The following is a 21816-nucleotide window of genomic DNA, read 5'->3' on the forward strand; positions in this document are numbered from 1 at the left end:
GTGTGTGCACCATAAAAAGCCTTCATCTCTCTCGGGACCACAGAGGACGGGCAGTATAGGGGAGGTGGGGGGGGGGGTGGTTGCATGGCGCTGGAGGCTGATAGACAGGGCATGTGGACGTTCTGGCACATCGTTCTATGGGACTGGACAACCTGTCTCAGAAGGTCAGGCACAGCATTTGTTTGAGCAAGCTATAAGTAAGAAGACATAACCAAAGGACTATTTCATGATTCTTCGCTGTGCAAGCGCCTCCCTGCTCACCTGTCCCATTGTGCACAGACTGAGCAAAGGAAAACCAGTTGGATTCATTCATCTTCTCTTTTGGGGTAATTTCTGAGGGCTCTTTACCTAACACGCCTGAACGTTTTCCCTTTTGTTAGCAATAACATTGTTATATCATTGTTCCACTGTGTTCTCATTGTTTTCCATTTCACTATGTTTTTATTGAATCCTTCTCATCAGTGCCAACTTGTCTGGTCGTCTTTCACCTTTCAACGTGATGTTAAACTTTCAAGGATTGTAAGCGTGCAGTGTGTGTTATTATTGTGGTGTGTTGTGTTGTGTTGACCACGGTGGTCCTCTGTGTGTTCCAGTCTGTCAGCGACAGGAGTGGGTTTCATCTTGGTCATCGACCGCCGGCAGGACCGATGGGCGGCTGTCAAGGGGACCCTGCTTCGCATCGCAGTGAGTTTTGAGTATTTCTTAGAGTATTGCACTGTATGTGTTTTTGTGCCTGCGTGTGTGTCTGTGAGCACGTACATTTACTTTTCCACAGCACTTTCTCTATTGTGGCCTTTGTGTCTGTGTGTTTGCTGGCATGCTCCTTTTGTTCAAGAGAAACCTGAAGTCTGTAATCCTTGGTGTTGAGTGCAGGTTTGAGAGAAACCCACTTTACACCCTCACTGGGAGGAGGCGGGGGGTGCAGCCTGTAGGAGAGGTGTTATCACTCCTCCCTTCTCTCTCTTGAAGAGCTCCACATCTGTGCAAGGGAGAGCATAATAGACTAATGTCCCCACTATACCCTTGGGGGCTGTTATGAGGCACCCACCCCCCGACACACACTTCCCATCCCTCAACTCCCTCCTCAAAGGCTGCCATGTGTTTTCATAGCTATTTTTGGTGTGTTTTACCCCTTTATCTCCCCAATTTAGTCGTTATGCCAATTGGTTCCTCCCCACACACATGTCTGTGTTGTCTCTACTGTTGTATCCTTCTGTCTACCAGTGAGGAGCCCCCGCCGGGAGGCTAGAGCCTAGAACCTAGACTAGAGCCTTCGTGCTACTCCTCCCGCCCAACACTCCCATGCTGAGGTACCGCCCCAGCTCATAGGATCACATACAATGACAATTATCGCCCGGCTTCCCTCCCCCGAACACGGGCCAATTGGGTCTGTGTAGACGCTCGACAAAGCCGGATACTCCACGGTGGATTCGAACCCACAACCTCCTACGGTGGCGGGCAGGCACTTTACCACTGCGCCACCCGAGCGCCCTGTGTTTTCATAGCTTGAGGGAAAAATAAACACGTACTGTATGCCAGGCAGACAGGAGGAGAGCGTGCTGCTCTGGTGTCACTTGCAGTTTAGTCTGTTCATATTTATCTCAATTAATCATTGCTGTATTAGAATTATTTCTATGATGAAAAAAATATGTAATCAGTCATGATTGATGACTGCAAGTTAGGATAATGAAATATCATGGGTTATTCTTGGTTTTCTGGGTAATAATAGCATGCCTCTTTGAGAGGCTGTGTGTAGAAGGGTTCTGGGTTCACCCTACTAACCTACTTTGTCTGAAATAGGGTGACTCATATTCTCAATTGCACTGTTATCAGCTGTAGCACACTCACGTTCAAACACCATGAAGGGAAGCAGGATGAGTCTCTCCCTCCCTCCCCCATCCCCCCCCCCCCCTCTCTCTCTCTCTCTCTCTCTCTCTCTCTCTCTCTCTCTCTCTCTCTCTCTCTCTCTCTCTCTCTCTCTCTCTGTCTATTTCTCTCTCTCTCTATCTCTTCTTTCCCTCAGCCCCTGTTATTATATGATATGGTTTTCTCCAATGTTTGTCCATGCAAGACAGACACCCCCCATATAGTGCCTTTCAGCACCATGCAGCAATGGACAGCTCCTGACAGATCTCACATTACCATTGAAGGCCAAATGAGCTTCCACATGTTTGCAATACCGGACCTGCTTTTCAACACTGCTCTGTATGCCAGAGACATGAACAGAGACAATAACAGGCTGCTGCGGAGAGACCGGGGGATGTGTTGAGAGATGGATTGTTTGATAGAGAGAGAGCAAGAGAGATGCATATCACCACCCATGATCCCTGGGGGACACGCAAGGCTCACTCACTCATTTCAAATTGAATCAGGCTTTATTAACCCCACAAGGGGGACGTTACAGGCTGACAGACTGGTAATGGGGGGGTATTCAGTCAACCCTGGAAGGGCTTGCCTGTTTGGGGGATTCGGCCAGGCTGCTAAGTGAACGTTAATGAAAGCTGGCACGTGTTGAGCTGCCGCCATCTAGTTCAAATGAGGACGAGAAGAGTCTAAATCAGTTCATAGTCAAACCATATAATGATTGTTTGATGTTTGTTTATATCTGTTTCCTAATAGGTATTGTGTGTGTAGTGTGTGTGTGTGTGTGTGTGTGTGCGTGTGCGTGCGTGCGCATGCTTTAACAAAGGCTACCATTGCCATGCATGGTTGGGTTTCTGCCTGCTGCTAGATTGCTGACAGACAGGGCAGAAGTGCTGTTTATAGACCTGTCCTAATTAAAACCTTATACTGTTTTCACTCAGCCCCTAAAGACACACAATCCCTGTCCTCTATTTATCAAGCTGTGTGTGTGTGTGCGTGTGCGTGCGTCCTTAAGTGTGTATGCCACTATCTACCATTCACAAAGAATAAATGGGCTGTGACCACAATGACTAAACCACCAGTCTAAACCTTGCGGTTGAATGGTTAGAGGTTACCACATACTTTTAAAGCCTGTGTTTTAGGTGTTCTGCAATGTTTCAAGAGATTATCATTGTCTCCCCTGGCAGTGGGCGACCGTTCTGGACTTTGATGTCGTTGCTCATTCTGTCTGTTCAGCGAGAAGGAACATCTAATTGATTTATTAAATCCATTAAGAGTCCCCATCTCAAGTGGTTGTTTGTTAGCGGGGTATCCCCGTTGTTTCTGCTTAGGCCAGCATTCCCCAGTCTGTCAAAGCACTGCTTTGTCATTAGCTAATTAAACCAGAGCTGCGTTAACAATCGGCAGTGCATCTGGAAAGAAACCTCTCCCGCCACTCGGCCAGCATCCAGCTGCTTTCAGGTTGTCATAAAGATTGAAGTGGGATTTTATTGTTTCAATTTGAATTGTTGAGCGGTAAATGGCTGTACCAAGATGAACTGGATTTTACAGTTAGTTACTGTACCGATATAGATAAGATTGAGTATTTTAGCAGAGGCCTTCCGTCCATGTGCTGATGAAAAGCAAGATGTGTGTGTGTGTGTGTGTGTGTGTGTGTGTGTGTGTGTGTGTGTGTGTGTGTGTGTGTGTGTGTGTGTGTGTGTGTGTGTGTGTGTGTGTGTGTGTGTGTGTGTGTGTGTGTGTGTGTGTGTGTGTGTGTGTGTGTGTGTGTGTGTGTGTGTGTGTGTGTGTGTGTGTGTGTGTGTGTAGGTGGTTGGTCAATATGTCTGTATGACAACTACAATTTAGGCATTTAGTATACTCTCTTTATCCAGAGTGACACGCACATCAAATGCAGAGAGACAGTGTAATTACAGACTTTCTGTAGCATTGCTTAAGAGTTGAGAATCGGAATCAGAATCAGAGTTGCCTGGAATGAGAGACTTCATAAGTGGTTATAGTGTTCCATCTCCTCTGTCTCAGGGCTCCTTCCCAGGGAACCTCCAGCTGGTCCTGGTACTGAGGCCCACCACACTCCTGCAGCGCGCACTCTCCGACATCCTGTTCAAGTTCAACAAGGATGAGTTCAAGATGAAGGTGCCGGTATGTAATCAGCCTGCCTGAGAGTGGACAAATGTAACCAAATGGACCCGTCCGTTTAGTTATATTTTTCCACTCAACGAATGTAGACATCAACACTTAGGATTTTACTGTGCACATGCTATTACACTTATGAATGGCTACCGCTGCACACTGACTGTGTCACTGTAACCAATATATTTAATGTGCAATAGTTGTTGTGCAACTGGAGTAAAATTCCTTTTATGATTGAAAGCATACTTGGTCAATAAAGTCTGATTCTGAAAAGTGTGCTTACAAAATGATTCATAGAATCAAATTGAAACAATTGATGGTCATTTACAAAGGATAGTACTGTACTGTACTGTACTGTACTGTGCTGTACTGTACTGTAACTTGTACTGTACTGTACTGTACTGTAACTTGAGCACTTTGTTAAGATGAAGGCACATTTATAGAACGGATCAACTCTAGTTTAGAGACACTCAAGAAACCCTTGCCAAAATGTGTTTGTAGTATTGAAGTGTTTCATATGTTTTCATATGTTTTGGAACCAATCTAGCTATTGGTGGATACATTAATTCACAAAATACTGAATAGTTAAAAGTGCTTGATTTAATTTGTGATGTGCATGCTTGCGTGCGTGTGTTTGTGTGCGTGCGTGTGTGTGCATTTTGTAGGTGATCATGCTAAGCTCTGTGACTGAGCTCCACTCCTACATCGACCGAAGCCAGCTGACCCAGGAGCTAGGAGGAACACAGGAGTACTGCCACGAGAAGTGGATCTCTCACCGCACTGTGAGTGCACAACGCTACTGTTTTCACACACAACGCCGCTGTGTTCACTGCAACAGCAGTAAGATGACTGGTCTAGTAAACCAGCATCGAACCCTCTGAGCCAGCAAATACTGTACGCACTGCAGATGCTGCATTTATTGCAATTGCATAATCATTGCTGTCGGGTGGAAACCTGGTCCAAAACGGTTACTTTTCAGGAAATAGAAACCTGTGTTCCAATGGATCCGACTTGGTTAATATTTAGTCACAAGCTCGTGTCAATACTTTTCATTGGTTGATTATTTATAAAACCGACAGCAAGACTTAACCACTTTCACTTTCAAAATGTATAAAAAATAGCAATAATAGCAGATATACAAGCTCACAACACTTTTTCTACTTTTGCGTGACACTGTTGAACGACAGTAGTAAGGCATTAATTTATGAAAAGAAAAAGAAAACGTTGGAAATATGGAGATACAAGGTTTCTGGCCGACAGTGACGATATGCTGATAATCACACCCTTCTTGTCTTTTTTGTGTGTGTGTGTGTGTGTGTGTCTGTGACAGGCCATTGAGGGATTTGCGTTGTTGGTGAAGAAAACCGCTCAGTCTCTGCAGTCATTTGGGACAGAGCTGGCTGAAACTGAACTGCCCAATGACACGCAGGCTACAACTAACCTGCTGGAAGCACACACCAGCAAGAAGGACAAGATGAAGGTAACACTGTCAGTCTATGCACAATATGCAAGAGCATGAGCAGGTGCACATTTTCTCTCTCTCTCTTTCTTACACACAAGAAAAATACATGAACATGGCACAGACACACACACACACACACACACACACACACACACACACACACACACACACACACACACACACACACACACACACACACACACACACACACACAGTGTGGTGCATTTGGATGACATACTGTAGAACATCCCTCTCTCTCTGCGTCTGTAGGATGATCTGAAGGTGGCTCTGGGTCAAGGCAGCAGAATATTGGAGAGCATCAAGGAGCCTGTGATGAGAGACCCTGACCACAACATGAACCAAGATGAAATGGAGAACCTTGCGACCGTGCAAAGGTTAGAACCCTTGGGATCTAGAACACTAGCAGAAGAGGCGTATTCCAGAACTACACACCAGCCAGACTTCACAAACTATCAACAAAAAGAAAATCTCCCAATCTAACAGGCAGATTGCCATTAATCTAGCAGAGTGCGTTCATGCTCCCCAGAGGATGTTTACCTGCTGATTTTAGTGACCCACTGGCATTTGCACTAGCACCACCCATAGGTGATAACTTGCTGCATGCATTCATGCTCCCTGGAAGAGTGTGGTTTTAGAAAAATAATCACTGTTCAATCAAGGTAATTTATTGCATGATTTCAGCTCTACCATGACATGGATTCAGTTTGAAATAGCTTTTAGCACTGCAATAGAAACACATATCCAGTACCATCAACAAGTTATTGTTGATGGTAGCTGATTTTGAGTGGTTGTCTCTTCTCGGCCCATCATCCTGCTCCTAACAAGAGCTGGCACTAGGGCAGTATGCTTTAAAGGAGAATTTGTCTTACCTTTTGCCAGACCCAAGGGGTCGGGCTTACATGAGGCTTTGTATCTGTTTCGTCCATACATGGGCAGGGGTCATTTGTCCTCCGGACCCAGCCAAAAAAAGGTTCGCGACGTCCCCTTTCGTCACGAACTATTCATGACATCATGAACTTCAGTTATAAAGTGGTTTGTAGGTGTGTTACATACTAGGACTTCATTTTGGGTCTGGCAGAACCAGGTCTCCTGGTCTTGTTTTATGATGTTATGATATCCTAGATCTAGGACGAGTGGTAAAAAAATTATAACTCCATCCCGGGTCCGCCGCAGCTAAAAACCTGCGCCTATGGGGCTCTAAATCTCGTCTCGCTTTAGACTTCCGGCGCCCCACCGAAAGTCTTTCTAAAGCGAGACTTCCTTTTCAGGGAGGCCACGAAGGCCATGGCCATCGTTGTCCCTCAGTTTGGCCTTGTGCCCCTAAAGAACATGGCATGCCCTGAGGCCACAGTGGCCTCAATGGCCCAGCTGACTACCACTTTCTCCAGTGTCTCTTTCTTGTCATGTAGACACCAGTGTCTTTTGTTGAGATTCTGAATTCTTCACTCCCCTGAGTCCTCATCTTTAAACCAATCCAGTAACTTTGATTGGTGCAGGGCTGAGCATGGATCAGATTGTAAAAAACATCATTTATTTATTTCACTGCAGATAGTCTACATTTAAAATCATCCTTAACCCTTAAATTCAATCCCCCTTTCTCACATCCCTCTGTTTTCCTTTTGCCGTTCGGCTGCCAAATTCTTTCTCTCTCTCTCTCTCTCTGTTGACCATTCACATTTCCCTTGTCCTTCCCGTTCTCTTTTTCCTGCACCTCCTTCAGACTGTTGTCTCAGTTGGACGAGACCGAGAGGGCGTTTGATGAGTTCTGGTTGAGGCACCAGACCAAGCTGGAACAATGCCTCCAACTCCGACACTTTGAGCACAACTACAGAGATGTGAGTTGGTCATGGCCTTTACCTCAACTGTATTCATCCATGCTCTGTAAAATCCCAGTGTTACAAATAAATTAACCCGTAATAAATCAGCACTACTGTAGATTCTAGGACAGTCCACTTGATTTCTGACAGCTATTTTTCATGCTGCAGGTGACAGCCCTGCTGGACCAGGTGGCTGAGAAACTCGCAACTTTCTCTGAAGTGGGCATCAGTCCAGCCCATGCTGAACACATCTTACGCGAACTCACCAGCTATGAGGCCAAAGTCTGTGTAAGTGACTCCGTACCTCATATATGTAGGCAGAGTGGAGACTTGAGTCATATGATATTTACAAATGATTCCTTTCATGGTGCTTTAAAGCTAAGGATCTAAATGTCTCAGCAGAAGAGCACAGACAAAATACAACCACCCCAATTGTATAAGTTATATTGTATTAACAAATGGAAAAAATAACATTGTAACCACAAAAAAAATGTTACATTGCACAGCTTTAACCTGCTTTGTGTAGCATATGAGAGGGGTTTACCGGACCTGTAAATTTTTCAGAATCTCAGATGAATAGTCACTCAGAAATCACAGATTTTATTTTAAAGTGACATTCAAATACTTTATGATTATACAGACTGTGTTGTGTTATGTGGGGAGCCCCACCCACCTGGCACCTTAGGAGGTTCAAACAAAACAAACAGAATTTGACCTGGTACCATATTTAATTGCACAAGATTGATACAAAACTAAATGTAACATCTATCCCATGCACCCCCACCCATCCACCTTGGCCCTGTATCTTTCAGGAGCTGTTAGACAGATGCATGGCCTTGGCACAAGAGGGTGATGACTTGATCCAGAACTCCCACTATGCCGAGGATTCCATCAAGCCCAAATGCATCGAGCTCAGAGCAGTCAGTGAGGATCTCGGCAGCAAACTGAGAGTGAAGAAAGAGCTGCTCGTCACAGCCATGGAGCTACACCACAGTTTGGAGAGGGTGAGAAGGAGGCCATGCATACGTTTAATACTTATATGTACACACATGTATAATACACGTATATGTATTCAAAGAAATAGAATCGTGTGTATCTCGGGATCCACATGGCAACGGTGTGGGTCCCATGTGGATCTCAGGTTTCACGTTGCCAGCCTGTGACGTCAGTCATCTGTGTCTATGATATCAGTCGTCTATGACATTACGTGTGTCGACACAAGTAGGAGAGTTGACACAGGGTGACATGTTTTCCTAGTGAAAGTTCTAATAGGCTTCTTCCTCGCTTTCTATTCAAAATCTGGAGCTGACCTAGGCATAGTCTCCTTTACTTTCATTGCCAAGTATGTGCAATTTTTTTAATAGATTATAACGGACTCCTACCCTATCAGTATGCAACTCAGACGGCGCTGAGTCGACAGCGCAGCCATCAGGAGCTGATGTTGCCACAAGCACTCGCTTCGGCTAACACCTCATTTGGGTGTGCCTCACGGGGCTGAAGCCCTCTTCTGACTATATGACTGCCTTGTTTTCAAGTGTGAAGTTAAAACATACTTGAAGTCCAACCTTCACCATTGCAACTGATAACCTGTTCATTTGGTAAGCCACAGGTGCTCCATGTTACTAAATATGTGTTCACAATAAGCATTAGCCAAATTGATACAATCTTGAGCAATTCTGTCGCTTCTTTGCTGGAAAAAGAATGTCCCTCTCTTCTCTGGACTCACGTCTTTGGGGATTTCACGCCACTGCAATGGGCCATCATCAAGACATAGTCATACTAGACAGCTAGTATATAAATATAAACAGTTCTCTACTGTTTGTCTTTCTCCCTTTGTCTAATTTCCCCTCCAACCTGTCTTATCCTCTCAGGCTGCTAAGTGGTGTGATGATGGCATTTACATGCTGGCATCTCAGCCAGTGGACAAATGTCAGTCACATGAAGGGGCGGAGTCAGCCCTGCAGGAGTTGGAGCGTTACCTGGATACAGGGGGGCAGAACCGGCTGACGGACCTCGGTACCATCTGGACGGAGTATGAGGCAGTGCTCAACCAGGAGTTCAGGGTGAGTGCCCCCCCCCCCCCCCAAACACATGGGTCATTCAAACATCAGCCTGTCAAATTGATGTCTCAAGCGAGCCTGGATTAAAGTACTTCATAGTTCCAAGCTATATGCCCAGCAAATATAAAATAATAAAAATAAAAGCAAACGCCAGTAACTTAATAGCAATAAAAACACCTATTTCACGCTCTCTCTGCTTTGCTTTGTATCAGGACCACGTAGAGAAGGTGTTCCAGAAGCAGGTGTCCATGCAGGAGATGTTTGACAAGAGGAGGGTCAGCTTGAAGAAACTAGCAGCCAAACAGACCAGGCCAGTGCAGCCAGTGGCACCCAGGCCTGAGGCTTTCATCAAGTCCCCTCTCACCTCCCCTGGTCAGTCATCAGATCAATAAATCTCACACTGCCTGCACCACTAGATTGATGCAGTTTGGCGCTTCTGTGCATTCCGTGTTTCTTTACTGCCCTGCCCCTCATCACTTCTCTTCATCCCCCTGTCGCAGCGCATAGAGTTCAGCAAGAGAACAGCTGCTCAGAGGAAGACTCTGTGAACGGTGACACCTGCAAGAAGGTGAGTCGAGTAGCTAGAGCCCCCTTGCCGTTTTAGCCATAGTGTGCCACCATAGTCTGCCGTTGCCTTCCAATTTTTGATGTACAAATTACAACTGATTCCTTCAGCTCACTATGATGTAATGTAATGTGATGTGATTTCCCAGGGAGATGGTCAGCTCCTGAACGGAGGCAGTAACCACCGACACGCCTCCCTGTCAGAGGAGGAGGAAAACCTGGCAGTCCTCAGAAGGTAACAGATTTTTTGAGATATCTTAACACTTCCGCAATAAAACTACGTCATCACATGAAAACCCATTAGAGTGTGTTTTGCCTAATGTATTAATAGTAAAAAATATATATATAAATTGTTAATCAATGGCAATTTGTATTGTGCAATTTGTATTTCACTGCATCTGTGCTCAAACTGACCTTTCGTCTCTTTTCTTGCAGACATGTTATGAATGAGCTGCTGGAAACGGAGAGACTCTATGTGGAAGAGCTACTCTGTGTACTTGAGGTATATATCATCATCATCACTATATCTCACAAAGCAAAGGCATCGTTCCTGTATTTCTATCATGGTATTTAATTTTGCTTCAGGGATACGCTGCTGAGATGGACAATCCAACGATGGCTCACCTCATCCCGGCTCCCCTGCAGAACAAAAAGGAGGTTCTCTTTGGCAACATGCTGGAGATCTACCACTTCCACAAGAGGTGAGTGAGCGCCCTCTGCCTGTCATGAATGATACCTGCAGCAGCGCAGCCTGTTCTAGTCAAAGCTCTGTACAAATATACTGTGCGTTTGGCCCCCTCCTACCTTAAATGGCCCCCGCCCCCAGCTGGACGTGTAACCCCTGACTCTGTCGGCCCTCCTCCCAGCTGTGCCCATCACATGTATATATATGTATGTTTATATTTATATTTATATATAAATAGTAAATACAAGTATGTATACTGAGCGTATATACATACATACATGCCCATATAAAGGCCACGCCTGCATAAAAGCCATTAGCTTATTTTAACTTCTCTCACTACCTTTTCTTGTTTTTCCAGAACTTTTCTGAGGGAGTTGGAGCAGTACACAGATTGCCCTGAAATGGTTGGAAGGTGTTTTCTGGAGAGGGTGAGTACAGGGTGGTGGTAGTAATGTGACTTAAAGCCTGTTATACTTCATACTAAGATGGTGCCGCTCATCGAAAATAACGAATCTGTGCGTTGCAATTTTTTGCTTGAAAATCTGTTATTTTACGGATTGTACGACAACAGTATAAATGCAGTTGTTAGTTTGTCTTGTGCATTATTTATATATTTTTCCTCAGATGACAGACTTGCAGATCTATGAGAAGTATTGTCACAACAAGCCTCGCTCTGAGAGTCTGTGGAGATCATGCTCTGACTGTGCCTTCTTCCAGGTACACTATGTCTCAGGTCTTCATTTATCTATAATCATCGGCCCTCAACCACTCATAATGCACTTATCTTTGTTTATTGCTGTGTCCTAATACATTGTCATTTAATTGGGTCAAACCAGGAGTGTCAGAAGAAGCTGGAGCATAAACTCGGCTTGGATTCATATCTACTGAAGCCAGTTCAGAGAATTACCAAATATCAGCTGCTGTTGAAGGTAATATATCATCTGTCTGCAGTAGAAGTGTTAGATTTGTTGAATAACCCTTTTTCCATAAGATCAAAGTCCCTTGTTTGGAGAAAGTGTGTGTGTGTGTGTGTGTGTGTGTGTGTGTGTGTGTGTGTGTGTGTGTGTGTGTGTGTGTGTGTGTGTGTGTGTGTGTGTGTGTGTGTGTGTGTGTGTGTGTGTGTGTGTGTGTGTGTGTGTGTGTGTGTGTGTGTGTGTGTGTGACTATACTTGCGAGGACCACATGTCCCTGCAAGTGTAGTAGAATACGATAAATAGACGTTGGGAGAACATTTTTCCTGGCCCTCACAAGAAACTATTGTGTGTGTAACAACAGGAACTGCTTAAGTACAGTAAGGGCTGTGAGGGGACTGGTGACCTGCAGGAGGCGCTGTCCTCCATCCTGGGCATTCTCAAGGCTGTCAATGACTCCATGCACCTCATTGCCATCACAGGATATGAGGTGAGATATTAAACAGAAGAACAGAGTTGTCAGACAGGCAGGTGACTTCAGACAGAACAGACATACACTTCAAATAGAACACAGACACAAGCAGAACACACATGACAGCAAATGGAAGACAGACATAGAGTATATGGAGGGTGCAAACCATTGGAAGTTGAACCACACGTTACATTTAAAAGACTGACTAAGTGGATTTGGGTGAGGGTTACGAGCCCTTGATCTGAACTGTTAAATCCACTACAGTCATGAAGGAAAGACAATAATTAAAATAACGATTTTATTTTCATGTTTTTGTGCTAAGCCTACACAAAGACTGTAAGTGGTGCTTATTTATTATATTGTGCATTCAGTGTAATAGAGTTTGAACACAGATACTTTTGTAAGTGTCAGTGTTAATGCTTCAAACACGATGGTGTTGCTTGCCGAAAATAACAGCGACAGAAAATCTATTATTTTCAGAGTGACACCGTCATGCGGCGAAGCTTAGATTAGGCTTCAGACAGAAGGTAGGCACTGGACGTGAAACATGGGCAAAGAATGGACAGAAGACAGAGACCTCTGACAGATATATTTATATATTTATACTCAGCATTTTACCAGACTCATCAGTTTAATTTGTCTTGAGGCCTAATTCTGATCAGCTGATTTTCTTTTTGGATAAATGTTTTACAAGTCAATGAGTCAGTGACCATTAAACTAAAGTATGTAGTATGTGGGCAAATGGTTGAACGATAGAACATCCTGTGAGTAACGCTTGCCTTTGTTAGGGTAATATGAGTGAGCTGGGCAGGCTGCTGATGCAGGGTTCATTCAGTGTGTGGACGGAACACAAGAAAGGTCACGCTAAGGTCAAAGACATGGCCCGCTTCAAGCCCATGCAGAGACATATCTTCCTGCACGAGAAGGCCCTGCTTTTCTGCAAGAGGAGGGAGGAGAACGGGGAAGGCTATGAGAAAGCCCCCTCGTACAGCTTCAAACAATCCCTTAGTGTAAGTCTCTCTGCAATTATGGTTATTATTATAAACTGTGTTTGTATGAGTCTGGGATAACATTGTGCATTTGCAATATTTTTAAGATTGACTTGATGTCTATTCTATTTTCCTTTTTATCTTGTGTTTCTAACAGATGAGCGCTGTTGGTATTACTGAACATGCAAAGGGTGACAACAAGAAATTTGAAATCTGGTGTAACTCACGGGAGGAGGTGTATATTGTTCAGGTATGTAACATTACAAACATGTATGAGATGCATGTTGCACACTAATCAACAGAAAGGATATTCATGCATAACCTGTAATAGTAACAATAACGATGACATTGGGTAATTGCCAGTACACGTATAGTTATTTACAGATAGTGTTTATTATGGATTAAGTATTTTATTGTTGTATTTCAGGCACCAACAGCGGAAGTGAAAACAACTTGGGTTAATGTGATCAGGAAAGTTCTGACGACCCAACTGGAGGCCTTTAGAGGTATACAATTAAACAGAGACACAGAAAAAGCATTTATACTCCCAACCCCTTTATCATGACATTCATTTGAGCTTACTAATTCTAGCCCCAGGTCAAATACCCATGCTTAAACCAGGACTTTAACTACTATAATTGTAATGCTTCAAGAAAGGGACTTCCAGGTAGATAAAATAAGACTTATCACAATTTGTTTTCTGGTCTATAGTTTTTCTATGTGCACACATACAATTTTATTGAGGTATCAAAGAGCACAGAGAACATTTCTGAGTGGGCTAGCCTGGAAACCTGACAAATCTGCCACAGCAAATACCGCCAAGTCAGAATATTACACTGTGCTCTTTAAATACCTCAATGTAATTAGAGATCAGAAAACAATGTGTAATATGTCTTCTATTTTCCTGAACCGATTATCTGACAGCTCTCATTGACTACAAATCATTCCATTGAACTTCCGGCGCCAGTTTGCCTCCCACTTCAACGCATGCTATGGCATAGATTCGAACGTCTGTGCTATTCTTCTTTACATCATCCTTGCCTGGTGACACCACGTGTATCAGGGAGGCACACAGCAGCCTACTGCCTCCCCTGAACAACAGAGGATGTTGTCAGTGTACACGTGTGTGTGAATTGGGAATGACTAAATTGGGGAGAAAATTATGAATACAGCAATTCTTAAAGTAAATATGAACATAAGGTGATCGCAAGTGTTTAATGATGGATGTATGTATAGTGACACTTCTCCCTCTCTCTGATACTGAAGCCAGCCAGCAGAGGGCGACAGACCAGGTGTTCCAGTTCCCTCCTGTGTCAAGTGGAACTGTCAGCCTTAGGTCAGTTCACACTCTTCAGAACCCAAATATGAAGATTGATCAGCGAATAGGCTTTATAAAGGTAGTCCTAGGTTTACAGAGGGTGGCATACCCCTTTCCTGTTCCCGTTTCATTTTCCCAGTGCTTCATTTGATTGGCTCGGCAGCAGATTTGAACTGCTAACACATGTTAAGGTGGTGTGTTTCTGGTTGAAATCTGCTGCTGAGGCCATCAAACGAAGCTATTGGAAAATGAATCGGAGCAGGATACCGGTAAGCCATCTTCTGAAAACCTAGCACTACAGTTATGCGCACAGACTCAGAGCCTATTATCGAAAAAGAGTTGAGAAACTCAAATACTTTATGAAGCAGAAAAGGCTATATACTGATAAGCTTTTGTCACTAATTTACATACAGACTAATTTCTCTCTCTTCACCCCGCAGTCCTTTCAAGAGCGGTCAGAGGAGCTTGAAAAAGGGAGAGGAGAGGAAGACTGAACCCTGCAGTCCTGATGTTAACACTGCCTCTCCAAAGCTAACAGGAAAAGGTAGTTGTGCTAGAATTGGGACATAAAAGCAACTCTCCTTAAACTGAATATCTTTACTGCCCTACAACAGAACTGATGCTCCACCAAATTCCTCTTTTCGCTATAATTACTCCTTACTGGTTGTATTCAGCTTGATTTTCACTTCCTGTGAGTTCAGTTCAGTATTAACCACTCTGCAGCCACAATCTGTTACGCTGAACACACCCATTCCTTCTTATGAAGACCGACGTGTGTCTTAACTTTTCACTCTTTACATCTAGAATGTTTCTCTGTGCTCTCTTTAACACTCTGCTCTTCCTCTTTGGGTTTCTTTCTTTCCCTTTATATGTTTTCACTTCCCCTTATTCCCCCACTCTTCGTCTACGCCCAGACGAGGCTGCGACCAGCCCTACCACAGACAGAGCCGCCGTGGCTAAAAAGCGTTTTACTTTGCAGGGCTTCAGTAACCTCAAAACTCAGAAAGGTAACCGCAGACCACCCAGAGTTTCGTGTCAAGAATATCTCCCCGCCCTGCACATTTTATTAAACAAACGTCCCCCCTAAATTTCAAAGTGTCGTGGGTCAAAGAACATTAGTTGTAGTTCTTTGTCATGCTGAAGTCATCTTAATGGCCAGAATCACAGCATGAATTTAAGGCAGTAAAAGTGAAGTTCAACAGGTCAAACACTGCATGCTTCCCTCCACAGAGTCGTCAACAACTGATGATAAAAGCTTAACATTGCCCATGACACTGCTTCCTTCACCAGGTACCGTGCAACTGTAGACATTAGTTTTATTCAGTGCATCATAAATGTATTGGTAGGTACTGACTGCTGACACATTGGTTATAGTTATAATCAATCCCCTTATGTGTAATGTACACCTTTCAAATCTTCCATTCAGTATTATGGCTGTTTTTCTTTAGAGTTAGTTGTCCGTCTTGTGTCACATGCCTTCATTACTCTCCATCTATCTTCTGTTAGAGCGTGCTGGGTTAGATCAGTTACTAAAGCAATAAGCCACAAGACGACGTGGTTTACCTTGGATTTTAGAACACCTAAGGGAGGTTGTAAGAAAACCCCCTTAGCTGTTCTAAAATCACAGTAAACCATGGCCTCGCATTTTCGCTTTTCGAAAAGCGGTTACCAAATATGGCAACATGGAATCATAGACATATCCCAATTAAAACAGTTTTAATGACTGTAGTAGTCCCCGCAACTGCCTCCACAAACAAGGCAGTCGCTGTGCAAATGCATGGAAGGTACAGAGTGTACAGAGGGGTATGTCTCAGGGTATCTGCCTTATTCTTAAATGATTTGTAAAACCTTGCAGGAGCTCACCTTTATGAGAAAAACAGTATTGTTAATGTACATTCAACACATCATCCCGGAATAGTAGGTTCTAAAAGCGGGTTATGGATTTTTTGGTTGGACCTAGAAGAAGTGACTGCTCTACCTCAAGTTGAGTTTTTGATAATGAAATCTCGAATTTGGAGGTATCTAAAAAGAATGCTGTCTGGGAAGACCATATTTTGATCGAATTTGAAAAGGATTGAGCCCTTATATAAATCACCCAAATGTTTAATTCCCAGGGAGGTCCAAATTTTGTACCCGTTATCTATCAAGCCTCATGGGAAGTCAGGATTGCCTTGAATTGGGCTCAATATATGGGTTAAATTAGACCTCCCCTCCAACTTTCGCGTTGCAAACCATGCTTTACATGTATTGCAAATTATAGGGTTATTATTACAGAGACTCCTAACTGTTTTAATTTTTTGCAAAATAAGAGGCCCAGCAGTGAACCAGAAGTCTGACTTTACTAGGTCCAACCTAACTGAGGTGGGATCTTCCACAACCCATTCTGCTATAAATCTCAATTGGGATGCTAATTGATCTAATAATATCTAATATTAGTGACATCCAGACCTCAATTTTGTAAATACGTCCATGCAAGGTTGCAGTGAATATGAGAATCCAGCAATGGAACTATCCGTTTTAGACTTACCCAACTTATCCAGCAATGTTTCCACTTCCAATTCTAATTTAACACTACTTAACTTTTTCTCATCCTCTTCAACATTCCCTTACCTTTATCTTCTTCTCTTTTCTTGATGGTAGGATCTCCCACCAGCAGCTCTGACCGTAAGACCAAACGCCATGAGATTAGGAGTGACCCTACTCCATTTGGCTTCAATGGTAACTAATGTACTCTACTGTGAAATAACTGAAATTCACATTCTGCCTTTTTTTTTTCTTCATTGCCATGACTTTCACAAATGAACTGATGAAAGCCGATGCAGTTCATCTCAGGTGTAGCTGTAGTGAAAGTCTTTAGGACTGACCGTTCTCGCTGTTATTTGCATGTGATCATATCCAATTAGGGTATTCAGACATCACAGACCTATCTGCTATCCTAGTTGCTGGGGTAACAACATAATGACGTTGTGAATAATACTTGAAAATAGCCGATCTACAAGCTTGTAGATCGGCTATTTTCAGCAAACAACACAAGTATAAATCAGGCTTCAGTGTGTCCAGACTGGGACACATATTGTAGATATTGTTGATTATCTACCAAAAGGTATCTCATAATGTGTCTGAGTGCTGCTCTATAGTTGATGAGTTCAATTGAATTGTCACCGACCACAGTCTAGATAGAATAAAGATACCACTCTGTGTGTGTGTGTGTGTGTGTGTGTGTGTGTGTGTGTGTGTGTGTGTGTGTGTGTGTGTGTGTGTGTGTGTGTGTGTGTGTGTGTGTGTGTGTGTGTGTGTGTGTGTGTGTGTGTGTGTGTGTGTGTGTGTGTGTGTTCATGGGCCTCTGAAATTAAATTAAGTTCAATTAATTCACAAACCTTTCCACAAGGGCTGTTCGACAAACATTACATATTCTCAGGTGAAAGCGTGTGGATGCAACACTTTGACAAGTGAAAGAGTAGAGTTATGCATGAAGAATAAATTAGTCATGTGACAGCGCTGTGGTTTCACAGATCAAGGGCCCAATGAGTCTGTAGTAGTTCCACTAGCTGACGCTTAGTTGGGACAACACCGTTGAATCCTTGTTGTGTTTGAATGAACTCTTCAGATGCAAGTCCTCCTTACATCAATCTGAGCAAGGTCAGGTGGCTCAGCACCTCTAATCTGTTGCAGGCAAAGAGGAGAGGTACAGTGGCTCCATATGGATCACACGGTTTTAGGTGTTGGGCACACCATTTCACTAAAAGGCTGCTGCTCTAAACCTTTCGAAGATATTTTCTCACAAGTCCTCCACCGTCCTCCACAGTCCTATCCCATCAGACCCCCAGGCACTCCTATTGAAGTTGCATGCTTTTGTCCTTTATTTTGGTCATGGTTTCTTGGTAGGGGTTGTGGGACAGGTATTTGAATTGGGTTATTTTTACTTCACTGGATTTCTCCCTGAAGGCAATCTTTCCTTAAATGGTCAAAAGATGGCGCTGTCCTACTTCCTTTTATGTTAATTTACATACATGTCTGTCTTTCCTCCACAAGGTTGGACAAAAGCTTCCCTGTCACTAGATGCCTCAGAAGAGAATGATGGCTACTCCAGCGCGGAGGAGCCTCTTAACTCTGACCCTGAGGATGATGGGCCTAAGAAGCTTGTGAGTGTGTGTGTGAGATGCTAAAACTCTCAGTTGACTAAATCATTTCACATCTTATATGCACAACTAAGGTAAAATTAATATGATATTGTCTAATATTTGCAAAACAATATTAGGACATAATATATTGTGCACGCACATGCACACACACACACGCACACACACACACACACACACACACACACACACACACACACACACACACACACACACACACACACACACACACACACACACACACACACACACACACACACACACACACACACACACACACACACACACACACACACACACACACACACCTCTAATTAGCTAATCTAATAATTTTCTGTTTCTTTACCTTGACTGTGAACAGTGTGTAGGAAAGTATACCGTGGTCTCTGACTATGAGAAAGGTGGTGCTGAAGAGCTGTCTGTCAAGAGTGGAGATATGGTGCAACTGGTCGAAGAGGGAGACGAGGGACAGTGGTGAGAACTTATATACAGAACACATACTGTATACAGCGCAGTGCGCACTTATATATGATATAATATTTATAAGTAGGACCTATATGCACTCCACACCTTCAAGCGCCCCAAAGTGTGCTAATCAGCTAATGTACATAGATATTTTTCTTTACCTTCTACTTACTATTTTTGCTATTCTTATTTTTTTTTTCTTTGTTATTGTTATTGCTGCTACGGAATGCTGAGGAGCCAAAACTAAAAGAGTTTTACTCTTGTGCTCATATACAGTATAAGCTGTACCAATAAATTATTTTGAATCTCGAGAACACAGCCTTGCTATTATTAACGAGAAGAAAGCTGTTAAGTGCCCTTCATCATGTTTTAATGTGTTTTTTTCTGCTGATGTTTGTGTTAATGCAGGTTTGTGCGTAACTTGAGGACGAGTAAGGAGTGCTGGGTTGCTGCCGCCAATCTGCTCACTCTGATTGGAGAATCAAAGTCCTGTCAGTCCCTTACTAGCTCAGGTATTGAAACGATACACACATACAGAATGAGCAGAATAGTGTGAGATTTGACTTGACTATTGCACTGACATCATTCTTTACTGTGTGTGTGTGTGTGTGTGTGTGTGTGTGTGTGTGTGTGTGTGTGTGTGTGTGTGTGTGTGTGTGTGTGTGTGTGTGTGTGTGTGTGTGTGTGTGTGTGTGTGTGTGTGTGTGTGTGTGTGTGTGTCAGAAGGAAGTGGGTCTGGAAACTTAAGCACATCCTCCAGCTGTGGTGAGACTTACACAAGCTTCTCTGACATCAAGCCCTGAATCATCATGTCTTCCCTCCTCCCAGAGCCTTCTGGCCATGGGCCACTGGTCACCCCGCAGCACTCAATCCATAATCCTAACAATCGGTTCTGACAACCTTGTCAATTCTACACTGGCAAGTGTCATTTGTTTTCACATGCCACAAACACACAAAACAAATAAGGTATATTGCCTGATGTAATCCACTTCACAGATCTGGTCATGGGGAGGAGATTCAGTAGATCGTCATCTAGTACAGTTGTACTCAAAAGTGGGGTCCGGGGGCGGGGACTGTCAGGGTTCCTTGAGGGGTCCTTGAAATTAAAAAGTTTGAGAACCACTGATCTAGTACACCACATTTCAGGATTGGTGACGGACTCAGATCATGTTCTTTTCCTACACTTTGCCATTTGTTTTATTGAAAGCTTGCGGGTTCCATGTGATTGTAATAGATGTATGAGTGGACCAGCAGGACTGATCTCAGCTAGTGCATCTAATAATGATCACATTAGTATGGACATAAACTGCAGAGGCACTTCTCCTGGATGGCACTTTCCTATCTTCCTCTGTGCCTCAGCTGACAGGTCCATGTGGAACAATTCGCTTTATTGTCTGCAGATATGTTGAGTTGAACTGTAAAAACAAAACCCAATAAGAAATCTAAGAATGAAATGAATGAGTTGATTAGCTTTCAAGAATGTTGCTCGAGTGTTACAGATCACCACTACATCCACATCTTTTTTTTCCTTTAGAAGTGCATATTTATTTGAAGGAAAAGGAAAAAGGGTAATTTGTCAGGTTTTTTTTCTTGAGTCTCTCTGACTGTCTCTCTTGTCTTACTTATTATTTATTTTATTTTTTCAGTTTTACTCAGAATCTGTCCTTTAAGATACATGTCTGTGTTCCTCCACCAGCTATCCACACAGGCATCAAGTGTGCGTTTGGGACACATTTTACTCTTTGAGTCTTTATGTGTATGTGGTACAGTTTCTGAGATGTCGTCTAATGTGAATAATCAGATATCAATGTATAGAGCTAACTTATTCCCTAACGGGAGGGATCATGTTATGAATGTAGATATTGTTCATTAATTTCAGTTTGTCATGAAATGTTTGAGATGCTATATTGTACATTATGTATGTTATGTCACGGACTTGTGACTTGTCTATTGTTTTTTACATAAAAGACTTGTAATAATTCATTAATTTGCCTTATTTGCCTGATTTGTGTGTGTGTGTGCGTGCGTGTGCGTGTGTGTGTGAGAGAGAGTGCAAGAGAGGTAATACTTCCAAATTGTATTGAATCATAGCTATATTAAACTACTAATTTGGCTGTTTTGTGTGTATGTCAGTGTTTCTCAACCTTTTATGGACCAGTGCCCCTATCCAATATCCAGGTCCCTTACCGCTCCCCAAATCCAATTAAAATGTAACCTTTATTTTTATTGTTGTAGTAGTATCATGTCAGTAACATGTCAGTATAATGTCAGAATCATGTGACATGATACTGACCATGATAGTGACATGATATGGAGACACAATGACCAGTACCTTATAGACACAATGAACAGTACCATGATGGAGACGCAATGCGTCAAAAAAAAATAATGAAATGAAGAAAATGTGCAAATGTTTGAATATGTTCAAACTGCCTGAACGGAGTTTTATTAACTCGTTTACATCCTGTTTACATTGAGTGTAATACCGGCTTTCACCTGATGCGCCCTGCCAGTACCACTCATTGAGGAATAAAGGGAATTTCCAACAGAATCCGACACAGACGGGATTAAAACCCAAATCTATTGAAAAACACGTGCTAATACAGTGCACACGGGTTCATAATGTCGAGTTAACATCCATGGCTACAGGGTCAGCACTTTATATATGTTTTTTCTTTGTAGATGTACGGACTAAATACATCTATGATAATCTTGATCCAAGGCTAGAGGAATGAATCCGCTCAGACCGCTCACTAGACTGGGATCAAGCATTGAGTGAGGGATTCAAATGGTAAATCGCTTTGTTGCTGATCCAATCTGGGTGGTGGGTCAAGAGCGGAACAGCGGATACGGAATTGAAATGTATTGTGCGTGTGCTTTTCGGATACGGAAGACATTGTGGAAGGCGGGCTGTAAA

General features: G+C 43.2%; 1 protein-coding gene across 3 annotated transcripts in view; it reads left to right on the forward strand.

Moving 5' to 3' along the window:
* The window catches only part of mcf2lb (mcf.2 cell line derived transforming sequence-like b), a 48604-nt gene extending 27874 nt beyond the window's left edge, over positions 1–20730 (forward strand). For 2 of the 3 annotated variants that reach the window (XM_080456906.1, XM_080456904.1), the window contains exons 4-31: positions 594–684; positions 3886–4005; positions 4662–4778; positions 5327–5476; positions 5729–5853; positions 7200–7314; positions 7465–7584; positions 8109–8300; positions 9168–9359; positions 9569–9728; positions 9857–9924; positions 10070–10155; positions 10356–10422; positions 10506–10621; positions 10964–11033; positions 11230–11322; positions 11442–11534; positions 11881–12006; positions 12777–12998; positions 13135–13227; positions 13405–13483; positions 14244–14313; positions 14736–14839; positions 16936–17013; positions 18328–18437; positions 18796–18908; positions 19308–19411; positions 19623–20730. In XM_080456906.1, the coding sequence (XP_080313032.1) occupies positions 594–684; positions 3886–4005; positions 4662–4778; positions 5327–5476; positions 5729–5853; positions 7200–7314; positions 7465–7584; positions 8109–8300; positions 9168–9359; positions 9569–9728; positions 9857–9924; positions 10070–10155; positions 10356–10422; positions 10506–10621; positions 10964–11033; positions 11230–11322; positions 11442–11534; positions 11881–12006; positions 12777–12998; positions 13135–13227; positions 13405–13483; positions 14244–14313; positions 14736–14839; positions 16936–17013; positions 18328–18437; positions 18796–18908; positions 19308–19411; positions 19623–19702 (3154 nt within the window). In that variant the 3' untranslated portion in view covers positions 19703–20730. The remainder of the gene's footprint in view (positions 1–593; positions 685–3885; positions 4006–4661; positions 4779–5326; positions 5477–5728; positions 5854–7199; positions 7315–7464; positions 7585–8108; positions 8301–9167; positions 9360–9568; positions 9729–9856; positions 9925–10069; positions 10156–10355; positions 10423–10505; positions 10622–10963; positions 11034–11229; positions 11323–11441; positions 11535–11880; positions 12007–12776; positions 12999–13134; positions 13228–13404; positions 13484–14243; positions 14314–14735; positions 14840–16935; positions 17014–18327; positions 18438–18795; positions 18909–19307; positions 19412–19622) is intronic. The other variant, XM_080456905.1, reaches the window with a different exon arrangement.
* Positions 20731–21816: the final 1086 nt, after the last annotated feature.

This window comes from Gymnoscopelus braueri (assembly GCF_963280865.1).
Source record: "Gymnoscopelus braueri genome assembly, chromosome: 18".
NCBI lineage: Eukaryota > Metazoa > Chordata > Actinopteri > Myctophiformes > Myctophidae > Gymnoscopelus > Gymnoscopelus braueri.